At 44.3% G+C, this 12,008-nt stretch overlaps 2 protein-coding genes across 2 annotated transcripts; one reads left to right on the top strand and one right to left on the bottom strand.

The window, feature by feature from the left end:
* Positions 1–3,614: 3,614 nt before the first annotated feature.
* On the top strand, positions 3,615–6,526 carry LOC121758599. Its single transcript, XM_042153970.1, has 2 exons — positions 3,615–5,609; positions 6,111–6,526. The coding sequence occupies exons 1-2, from the start codon at positions 3,768–3,770 to the stop codon at positions 6,207–6,209; spliced, it is 1,941 nt and encodes a 646-aa protein (XP_042009904.1). The 5' UTR covers positions 3,615–3,767; the 3' UTR covers positions 6,210–6,526.
* Positions 6,527–6,803: 277 nt separating this feature from the next.
* On the bottom strand, positions 6,804–11,388 carry LOC121758600 (protein CWC15 homolog). The gene is made up of 7 exons (XM_042153971.1): positions 11,068–11,388; positions 8,356–8,447; positions 8,196–8,237; positions 8,020–8,104; positions 7,643–7,745; positions 7,303–7,403; positions 6,804–7,155 (listed from the first exon to the last, which is right to left on the bottom strand). Exons 1-7 carry the CDS (start codon positions 11,196–11,198, stop codon positions 7,032–7,034), a joined length of 678 nt encoding a protein of 225 aa, XP_042009905.1. The 5' UTR covers positions 11,199–11,388; the 3' UTR covers positions 6,804–7,031.
* Positions 11,389–12,008: the final 620 nt, after the last annotated feature.

The following is a 12,008-nucleotide window of genomic DNA, read 5'->3' as shown; positions in this document are numbered from 1 at the left end:
GTTAGTATGCCGGGATGGTAGGGAGTACCGGGAATGCATCTCGGTATGCAGATGATGTCGGGGTGGGCACCCGAGATGCAGATGATGCCGGGGGTACCGGCGATGCAGCCCGTGACGCAGGGGACGCGGGGGGGAGGGGGGGGGACAACGTCTATCGCCCCAGTTTTGATTTTTCGACTGCTTCTTCGCACACATCGACCCCATCGGAGACGCAGTTCACGCAATTTGAGACTTTCTCCTTAGAGGAGTTGGGGTTTGATCTTCTCGGGGTTCCGGAAACTCCCATTCAAACGGGGGGAGTAGGGCGGGGTTGGGCCGGCCTAAAGAAGAAGGGCAAGGGGAAGGGCAAAAGGGTCGGCGAGTCGTCGCAGCCGGTTGATGACGACAACCAGGTACGGAGGAAGTGGACGGATGCGGAGATCGTCGCGTTGTCCTACGCGTGGGTGAGTGTTTGCGATGATCCCCCCACTTCGAAAAATCAGAGGATCGTCAACTTGTGGGCCAAAATAGCAGCAGCCTACAAGGCATTTTGCCCGGAGGGGAGGCCACGCAACGGGGAGGAGTGCCGGAAGGCGTGGGACCGAATCAGGATTGGGGTCTCCCGATTTTTGGGCTTGTACGCCAACGCCCTCCGCATGCAGAGCAGTGGCCAAACTGACGAGGACTGCAGGAGGATAACGGAGAAAGCCTTCCCCGTGCCTGGGCTCTATAAGGAGTTTACCTATTGGAACTGCTATGAGGTGCTGACAGACTCCGAGAAATTCCGGGCAGGTGTCGACGCTGGCTGGCCGAAGAAGCAGCGACTGAACTATACCGGTGATTACAGCGGCGGCAGCGGCGGTTCCCACGACCTCCCCGAGGGTGCTCATGAGCTCCCGTCCCCTCCATCGTTCGCTCGCCGAACTCACCCGGCTGGTCAAAGGCGGGCGCAACGGGAATCGAGGGGGGTCGCCGGGGGGTCCCAGGAGGTCCAGTCGGCATCCCCCCTGTTGGCCATTCGACAGCCGATCTCGCCTTCTTCGCGCGTCAACAAACGCGGGCTCAGATGGCCAAGACCTTAGCCGATTGGAAGACGGCAACTGACCACGAGGAGAAGAGTTTTCTTCACGCAATGCTCGTGAGCATGCGAGCCGATATGAATGCCGTCGCGGCACGGTTGGGGTGCGACGGCGACGGAGGCGACGAGGAGTGAGACGGAGGCGGGTTTTTTTTTAATTAATGTAATTTTTTTTAAAATTAATTTAATTTTTTAGTTAATGTATTTTTAAATTTTAATAATATAATTAAATTTTCTCGTAGTTGTGTCTTAAATTTAATTCCGTATTTTGTGTGATTGTTAATTATTTGTTTTATATAATTTTGAGTGATGTGCCTAGGCTATTGCTGGGCTATTTGCTTGTTTTGATGATGTGGCAGAAGGATTTTTAGTGCTGATGATATGGCAGGAGGAGTTTGTGGCTGGGCTATGACTGGGTTATTCTGATTGTGGATGCTCTGATTGATTACATTTAGGAAGGCAAAAAAAAAACTGTAATCTAATTACTTATTGTTATACTATTAAATTAGATCTCCTTTGATTTCTTCTCTGATTTAAGAGGGATTAGACCAACCTTTGAAATAGATATTAATCCCAACCTTCGAAATAGATATTACGTTAGAGCATGCTCATCGGTTTTCTTGCGCAAGGACGATGTCCGTGCCGTCGGCAAGAGCAGACCACCCCAGCTCGCCGCTGTGCTCTTGCCAATAGCACGGCCATACTCGATGCATAGAGCATGTCTGTGCCAACGGCAAGAACATGGGCAACCAACGTGGCATGCTCTGGTTGGCCGTTGGTTTATCATTTTTTAATTATTTTTTTTAAAAAATTGAAAAAATCTGAAAATTTCAAATTTAATAAAAAAAATATTTTTCCACTTCCTAATAAAATATATCCATTTTTTCCACACTTTTAATTTATTTTTTCATTATTTTTACCCCAAAATTCATACTTTCATCTATAAATACTCTCATTTCAAACACAAAAAAATGACATTATATCAAACAACTCTCTCAATCTCAATTTTTAATATTTTTTTATTTTTAGGATTTTAATTATGTAATTTTTAATTTTTAGGATTTTAATTATGTAACTTTTAATTTTTTTAGTAATTTGTAATAGTATTTTGTGTATTATTAATGCATTTAATATTGTGGAAATGTTTTTAGTAATTGAAATATTTAAATTAAATAATAGAATGGTGGGACCCTTGAGCATGCTCTTGCGTAAGATCATGGATGTGAGTGTTGTGCTCTTGCCAAAGAGCAGGGAGTAAAAAATTAATAAAAGTGGGTCCGGGCCCACATCCATGCTCTTGCCATCCATGCCAAAGAGCATGGAGTAAAAAATTAATAAAAGTAGGTCCGGGCCCACATACATGCTCTTGCCATCCATGCCAAAGAGCATGGAGTAAAAAATTAATAAAAGTGGGTCCGGGCCCACATCCATGCTCTTTGGCAAGAGCATGGATGGTGATGCTCTTAGGTATTGATCGATGTTTATCTAGACGAAGATGCGATTTTAATTTGTTGATTTGTGTTTGAATGGATGCAGCACAAATCACTCATTAGCAACTCCAGATATATCACTTATTGATGGTCCTAATCAAAATGGCCATTTTCCAATTTTGGAAACAATTTTTTCTCTCTTTATTAAAATATTCAACTACGTTTTTCTTGTCTACTTTATTCCACCTAATAATACTTCTTAAAATCTCGTGCCACTCAAGAATGTGGTCATCTTGAGTGAGACAGAGGAGAGTAGAATCCACAATCCTATCATGCCAACCTTCAATCGCTACTTGCCCATCGTCGACCAACATCAAGATATTAGCATAACAATTTAACCAAAATTAAACATTATCAAATATTTCAATAATATCCAGAAAGATTACATTCCATAGCGGCAACCACCGGTTGCATGATGCGAACTCGCCAAGATATAGATAGAGTTTGCACTTACCAAAATCGGAGCAACATTAGCGCCCATTTTTTGGACAAATCGATCGCCACAAGTCCACAACCACCCATCATAAAAACCTTGCCCAAACCCTAAACTATCCATTAAAATAAGTAAATACTCAACCACTCAAACTCACTAAAATCAAGAAATCACCAAAACATTACCTCGTTTAAGAATTTAATAATAATAAAATCTGAATAGGAGAGAGATTGCACTCAAATTGTGCATCCCTCCGTTACTTATATAATTAAGAAATAAGTAAAAGAGTAATCCATTCTATAAATACCTAAATGAGTAATCAAAACCTCAATCATCAGTTAAATAAGTATGAGTAGCATAAGATTACTATAATTGCGATCCTGAAAATGAAAATGTTAAAATCCTCCCCAAAATAGATGGTCACATGCTGAAAATGATTAGGTTCAAAAACGTATGACCAATCCAAACCATGCCGACAACTACGGTGCGAGTGGTGGGCCCCCACGTGAAAAGTTAGAAAACCGGAAAGGGCTTATTCGTCACTTCACTCAAAATAACTAATCATTGCTTGACACTGAATTTAATTTTAAATCAAAAAAGAAAAGAAAAATCAACTGACTCAGAGAGACAAAGAGACAAGAGAGACAGAGCAAGACCTCTTCTCCACTCTCTCAAATTCTGTTAATTATCCCAAACCCACTCCCTTATCCCTCTCTAGAATCGCAACAAAGACCCAATTTTTTTCCCATGAAAGAGGGGGCTTGACGTCATTCCCCCTCTCCACATTATGGCCTTGGTTCCATACGATTCAGAATCCAAATCAAAATCCAACACCTTCTGTCCTCCCTGGCAGGAAATGTTCCGATCCGCCTCAATCAGAAAACCCGATACCAATTCGCCGTCTCCTGCGGCGGCGGCGCAGCCTCCGCCTGACGACGGCGACGCCAATTCCCTCTCCAGTGATCCCCAGGTGCGCCTCGCTCTCTACATCGCCATGGCCCACGCCGGCCTCACCTTCACCATCTTCCTCGTTTTCGGAGTCGGCAAGCTCCTCGAGAATTTCCTGCGCCCCATTTTGTGGGCCGTGCTCTGCTCGATCCCTCTCCGAGGAATTCAGGAAGCCCTCTTCGGATTCTGGGCTGAGCCCTTGAAATTGGGGCTAACCGAGACCACGCTAGCAATCCCCGTCGCCATTTTCAGGGTCTTCTTCGGAACCCTAGTTGAGATCAAGGAATTGTTTTTGGGAGTTGCGCGTAGGAAGAAGAAGGCTGCTACTCCAATGCGGAGGAAGCAGAGCGCTTTCTACAAGCTTGTGCGGTGGCTGGTTTCATTTTGGTTGTTTGTGATGGCGTATGAAGTGATTGGTGGGATTGGGTCGGTTTCGCTTGTGGCTTTGGGTTTCATGTTTACTACTAATGCTGTGGATGCCACTATGAGTAAAGTCTCTACCTTTAGGAGCAAGAGCTTCCGTAGGCTGCCGGTGAGTGCGTTTTTCACGAGGGTTATATTGTCACGGTTGAAGACTTTTATTGCTATTGGTTTGATTGTTGCTATGATTGTTGGCTCTTTAGCTGGGATTATCTTCTTCTCTTACAAGATTGGGTTGGAGGGGAAAGATGCTGTTTTTGCTCTCAAGTCTCATGTGGAGGAGAGCAACTATGCTGAGAGGATTGGTGTGAAGAAATGGATGGATGATAATGATGTTCCCGGAATGGTGGATATGTATTCGACCAAGCTCTACGAGACTGTGTCGGATCAGATTGATTCCTTGGCAATGCAGTACAACATGACTGAATTCGTCATTGGGATCAAGCAGTTTGTGATCACGCCATCAGGAAACGCTTCCACCAAGTCCACGGCTTTGATGAGTCCTTCCCCTTATGCTGAGAGGTTCTTGAGCTTGAAACAGAGAATGAGGGAGCGGCATTGGGGGCAGATATACGCCGAAGTGGACTCCCTGTTTCGAGAAGTTTTGATCACGAGGGAAGATTTGGTGGAGAAGGCGAAGGGGTTTGCTTCTCAGGGGATGAATGTGATGCAGAGTGTGTTAGTCAGTAGCACGTCTGTTCTAGGTGGAAGCGCTAAGCTAGTGTTCTTGGTTGGGAGCTCCATTCTCTCCGGTGCCGCAGGGCTGCTCAACTTTGTTTCACAATCCATGGTGTTTTTTTGGGTGTTGTATTATCTGATCACATCGGAGTCTGGTGGAGTTACCGAGCAAGTGATATATATGTTCCCCATCACACCTTCTGCAAGAGACCGGTGTGTTGAAGTGCTGAATAAGGCCATCTCGGGAGTTCTGTTAGCAACCGTTGAGATTGCCTTCTATCAAGGATGCCTGACTTGGCTTCTCTTCAGATTATTCTCAATACACTTTTTGTATATGTCAACTGTAATGGCGTTTGTGAGCTGTTTGCTGCCTCTGTTTCCCCATTGGATCTCGACAATACCAGCAACGCTGCAGTTGGTGTTCGAGGGAAGATATTTATTGGCAATCACGTTGTTCATCATTCATCTTGCGCTTGTGGAGTATGGAACTATAGAGATACAGGAGGATATTCCTGGTCATAGTGCTTATCTTACGGGTCTCAGCATCATCGGTGGGATGACATTGTTCGACTCTGCATTGGAGGTAGTTTACTTCTGTCTCTGTCTGCTGTTGTTTGTTACTTATACTTAAATAGATAATTCAACATCACTTTCCATGGTTTCATTAGCTCTGTTAAACTACATCAGATCATGCATCGTTTAGACAATGATTTTGGAACATCCTATGTATGATGATCTTCGACAGAGCTGAATGAAAATCAATCATACCTATGATTGTCATAACGAAAGCTAAATATCGGTTCATTGCTAGCAAATAGCCATTTATTTGTGCTACTGTAATCCTGTGATATTCTAGCTACTATACTGTGTTTATTTGTGAATGTCTTCTACACTATTGATTCCTAAAAGCTACTCACCAAGTTCTCAAACAAGATTTTGTAGATGTTGCATGATAAGATTCATTGGAAAATTTGTGTTCTTGTCTTGATTGTGCTGTTTGTCACTAGGTATCTTTATCTATTAAGGAATTTTTTTTGCTGGCATAGGGTTAAATGATGTTTGTTCTTTGCATCACTTTTTTCAGGGAGCAATAATGGGGCCACTGATCACTACAGTTGTAATAGCTCTGAAAAATTTGTATGTTGAGTTTGTATTGGAAGGACAAAAGGAGGAAAGTAAATAGGAATTGGTGTGGTCTGATCTGTTTGGAATGTTAAATCGGCCTGTAATGAGTTGGTGTATGGGTTGTGCGCACAACTCTGCTTCTCAATAACCGAAATGTGCAGATACCGCACCGCCATGAGTTGTGTGGAAAGGTGTTTTGAGTTGCGTGGGGTCGAGTTGTTCTATATGAAGATGGTGCTGAAGTTTGCACGACCAAATTTGATGCCGTCGTTCGTGTTAGTATATAGCTTTGTGAGTAATACATACACGTGTCCAGAATTGTGTTATCACAAAAGTACATCTGCAAATTGATTGATATTTATCTTTTTTCCTTGATTTTCTTGCATTACATTCAACTAGCATTAATCAGGTTACCAAGAGTTGTTCATCATTTGATTTGGAGGTCACGGCATAGAGATAAACCGAATCAGTCTAAGCCAGCATTTGATGGATACTGTATATACCAACTCAAAATCATATCACATCTTTCTTTACTAATCTTTTACAGCTCTCAACGAGTACCAATATAGTGATTTCACTTTAGCCCAGAGGTGTTAAACACATCTCATCTTTGACAAAATATATAATTATACTAGTAATATGGCGACAATGGTAAGCAACAACTTGCAATCATAATCTATTTTCACCCACATCATAAATCCAAGGCAGCTTTAAGTATTTAATAACGGAATCAGGTAAACCTGTATATTGGGACTGGATTCCAGGGTGAAACACATACAATCCACATAACACATCAATACTTAGGCCAAATAACTGTTTCACTTGGTGGTCTCAATTCTCAACATCAGGCCAGAGCTCTATCGGTGAAATGGCGAAGTCATTATTTCATGTATTTATGTAGAAATTTCCTGTGGAAGTCGCTCCTGATGGTGTCATTGATGAACCGCTTAGGAGTCTTGGTCTCACCACGAGTTTGGTTCTTGAAAACCACATCATCATCCCACCTGAACAAGTTGGATTCGAAGAATGATTAGATGGGCATAATAGTAGTATTAAATAAGTAAAGAAAATAGAAAAAAAAAACTTTAAAAGTTGAAGGAAAGATGCAACCCCCCAAAACAAGGAGACAAAAGGAAGGAATAGTTTAGTACCTCCTCTTTACACTAAAAGAAGTTGGATTGTTTAGTAGAGGATTTCCACGCAAAAGTTGCTCTTCTTTAGCTTTCAACTCCTCATCTTGTTTTTCGCGTTCCTACAAAGAAAAAAACTCATCAGTTTTACATCATGACCACATTTTTCAAACAGCGCACAGCACAATTCAAGAATTGGACTAGCATTAACTCCAATTATACACTCCACCTATAACATGCAATGCCTTAGACCCGTCTTACTAGGTTAATACTTTAATTTGGAGATTTTAGAACACAATGCAATCAATAGGAAGAGTGATAACTGCATAAACTTGAAAACGACAGAAAACTTGCGGCTTACTTCTCGCTCTCTCTGCTCAGCTTTTTCTCTCCTTAGACGTTCAAGCTCAAGCAGAAGTGCTTCCTCATCATCATCATCATCATCATCATCATCATCTTCATCACTACAACAAATGATTAATATACTAAGTTAGCAATTACGAAGAGAAAAGATTTTTATGCGAACATAAATAGAACATTTTATCTTTTCAATGTTCTATTAAGAAGGGAAACCAAAAAAAAAAAGGATCAGAGAAAATTAATCTAAACTTGCCCTCTGCAAATGGTTAGTAAAAGATTATAAAGATTTGCAAACCAATACATTAAATCACCATATGACAGGAGCCAAAAATCAACAATAACATGATAAAAGTAGATGAAAAATAGAAAATGGAAAACCTATCATCACTCTGAGCATTCACATCAGCATCATCTGCATCTATACTTCGCGGAATAATACGGTCCTCAACTTCTCTCCTAGACCCTGCAAATAGAGTAGACCAATTACTGCTTATTCAAGAAAAGCATACAGTTCCAATTTTCAAACTCCGGACGAGCAATCATGCATTGTTTACCTTCTAAAAGAAGATGATTTCCCTTCCGGTGATCTCTATCCTCTGCATAACATAGAATAAAGATTTGTATTAGCAAATTAAATCACTTGAGAACTCAGAGTCAGATACTCAAACTCAGAAGTGAAATATATCTTTCGGTTGGACATGGAGAAAACCAAACCTTTTGATGAGAAATGCCTCCTCTCGCGATCCTCTAGCTCGTCCCTGAGATTTCTCCTTTGCACTTCTTCTTGGGTGTCTTGTCCTTCTTTTCTGCACCAGACCACCAGGACAAAATAAACTGGTATTCAGATTAACGTTGGCATCAAAATGTACGAGTAATCAGAGAATGCTAATTATGAATCCTCAATGAGGACAAAAACACATCGAATTCATATCTTTAGCTTGTGAAAGTCCTAAGTAAAAGTTAAACATCACCATAAGAGCATCCACTATGGGACCGCCCCGCCTATAGCCCCGGCGGGGGCGGTCCCAGGGCGGTTTATAGTGGGGGAGGTGTCCGCCCCCGGGGCGGACGACGATTTTGGGGCGGTGGGGGGCGGACAGCGGACAGGCGATGGGAGGGCGAGGACGCGCCGGGCCGTCCGTTCGCCGCGCCTATAGGCGCGCCGGCCATAGTGATTGGCGATCGGAGAGCCGGCGGTCAACTCGGAAATTTTATTTTATTTTTTTTATTACTTACCTCTATAAATACCACTCTCAACCCCCTATTTTTTCACCATTTTCACAAAATCCCTCCATTCAATCTCTACACTTTCACTCTCTATAAAATGCACGGTGGAGACGACAAATCACCCGGCTCGCAAGAATCGGGCTATGGCAGCGATCCTTCACAGCCGTCGGCCGGTTATCCTTCACAGCCATCGGGGTATGGCGGATATCCTTCTCAACCGACGGGATATGGCGGGTCTCCGGCTCAGCCGTGGATGTGGAGTTAAATCTCCCCCGCCGTGGGCATCTAGCCCAAACCTACCACCATCTCAGTCGTGGAGGTCTTCTCCAACGCCTGCACCTATTCAGCGGAATCTGAGTCGCTCCGCATTTGGAGATTACAGACCCAACCTCGACGCGCTTAACCAGCCGCGTTCGGAGTCCCCTTTCGAATCAAGACGCGCTGGATACTATGATGGGTCTGCTCAGTTCTGGCGTCCCGGATACGCCGACAGAACGGGGCGGTAGGGGCGGAGGAGGTGGAGGTGGAGGTGGAGGTGGAGGTGGCGGTGGCGGCGGAGGCGGCAATGGCGGCAGCCGGGGCTCGGGGGCGGAGGTGGCGGCGGCAGCAGGGGATAGCCGGGGCTCGGGCAGCGGCGTCGGCAGTGGCGGTGGCGGTGGCGGTGGCGGTGGCGGTGGCGCCAACGTCGGCGGTGCCGGTGGCGCGAACCGGGGCAAGCTCTACACCAAACAGGAGAGCATTGCCGTAGCGAGGGCATGGGATGCCATCACATCGGACCCCGTGGTGGGCACCGATCAGCCCGAGGGGAGCTTTTGGAGGCGCGTCATGACGGCGTACGAAGAGTTCAAACCCGACGGAGCCGATAAGCGCGACCCAGAACAGCTCCGAAAAAAGTGGAGCAGAATTCTGCGGGCTACCAAGCGGTTGGCGTCCATATACTAGAACAACCTTCTACACGCTGAGAGTGGCCGTAGCGAAACAGACGTGAAGGCCCTGTCGATGGGCCAATACAACACGGAGGGCTGGCCGAATTTCACCCTGTGGAAGGAGTATCTGGTCCTCGCGGATTGTCCGAAATTCAAGTCCATCGTGGCGCGAGAGGTCAACACAGCTCCTGGGCCGAAGCGTACAAGGCACAACCTTGTCGGGGACTACAGCAGAGGAAGCGGCTCGCACTCGTTCGATCAGCCCGACGAGCAAGTCGAAGAGCCAGCCGCTACACGCACTAGGCGAGGATGGCCCCCGGGACAACAGGCCTCTATCCGCAGCGCCAGAGGGGCTAGAAGTGCCTCCCGACAAATGTCGGCCGTGTCTGGATCTCGCATCCCCCAGCCCGCCCCAATCCCACAGCACATGGTGCAAGCTCCCCACGAGGTCTTGAGAGATAACATAAATGTGCAGTTGATGCAACAACTGTAAGACGTATGCAGCAAATACGCAGCGGAATCTGACCCGTACGTCAGGAACATCTACAAGAGGCTCATCACTCGGATTGAGAGTCGGCTGGGGTTGGTTGATGATGCTCCTGGGGAAACCGCGGCCGGCAGCAGCGAGGGAGGAGGAGGAGACTCCGACACCAAGTAGAAATGTGGAGGAGTTTTTAGTTGTATTTTATTTTAAATATTCGTTGTATAATTTTACCCTTTTGCAATACAACGAATATTCGGGTCCAATTACCTCGTTTTCTAATTATTTACATTGCGATGGTTTTAATTATACTTGATTGAAACAAAAAACATTTTAAAATGAAAATTGATTATAAAATTTGGGGGCTATTGACCATAGTGGCGGAAACAAAATTTTGGGGCTGGGGCTATGGACAAAAACTGAAGGGGGGCTATTGGGGTGTCCGCCTTATAGTGGACAACATGAAAAATATTCTCATTATTCCCCTACATTGACAGACTAAAGTAGTTTCCACCATAAAGTGACGAATCCCTCAGTTTCACATGAAATATCTTAACCTTCATTTTATAAGAAAAACAGAAGACGTGAACATATATAACAAATATCAGTATATCACCCAATAGTTCGACGCCAACATCTTACCTTGTTAAGAACTCCGTTTGTGAAATAAAGACGTAATAAAACAGAATTTCTATACATGTACCAGAAACAGGAACAAACCCTAGGAAATGTCAAGGAAAACAGAAAACAAAACCTAAGCATTTGAGGATGATAAATGCGAAAAGAACGAACCTAGGTTTGAGGGTAGTATGAGCAGCGATGTCCCTAGACGAATACTTTTGAGATGGACCGAAGATTCGAGTTCCCCCTTGTTCATTCCCACCTTTGGCTGGTGCCCAGGTAGGTCTTGCAGCGGTCGTCATCGCGGGAGCTGGAGATGATCAAAATCGAAGCTACGACCGATAGGAATAAACCTCGAGAGCTGATAATCTTCACAATCGGTCGCCGAGAAGGATATTGGAAACCCTAGGAGATCGGAGATGCTTCGATTTGGGAAATTCTGTGGGAGATGGATAATATTGAAAATTGACGAAATACATTGCTCGACGACTCAATTTTACGACGTATAAATATCTACTAAAATAATTCTATTTTAGAAAAAAGCATTTACCCCACAATGGGCCGATAGCCCATTATTTAAAGAGCGGTCGTTTAGAAACTATTCTTGGGCTTGACCACGTTGGATAGGGCAGGGCAAGGCAACATTGTCATCTAATATCCAGGGCTGGCCAACATTCCAATTTTAATAAAACAAAAAATTGTCAAATAAATCATGAAAGATGTTAGGATTTATCACACGCTCACAAATCTGAATAATAAAACACACAACAGAGTTAACGTGGTTCGGCAAAGATGCCTACGTCCACGGAGAAGATGACCGGAGTTTATTAATCAAGCTTACAAGAAAGGTGTATCCACTCTACAAATTGAAACGCCCTCAACTAATCACAAGCAAAGGCTAAACTATCAATCGTGTGTGTATTGTGTGTTCTGCTCTCTCTTCAATTCCTTTCTCGGCTAATATATGTGTGGTTACAAGTGAATAACTAACTCCCTTCAGCCGAAAGTCAGTTATAACTGCCTATCAACGGCTAGTTCCAGCAGCTCAATCTCGAGCTCATTTCCTCACTTCATCACTCAGCCCCAACGGCTCTTTTAGCTCAATACTTGGA

The sequence above is a fragment of the Salvia splendens genome, chromosome 12 (assembly GCF_004379255.2).
Source record: "Salvia splendens isolate huo1 chromosome 12, SspV2, whole genome shotgun sequence".
Lineage (NCBI taxonomy): Eukaryota > Viridiplantae > Streptophyta > Magnoliopsida > Lamiales > Lamiaceae > Salvia > Salvia splendens.
The sequence above is the reverse complement of the archived record's forward strand: the minus strand, read 5'-3'. Positions and strand labels throughout refer to the sequence as shown.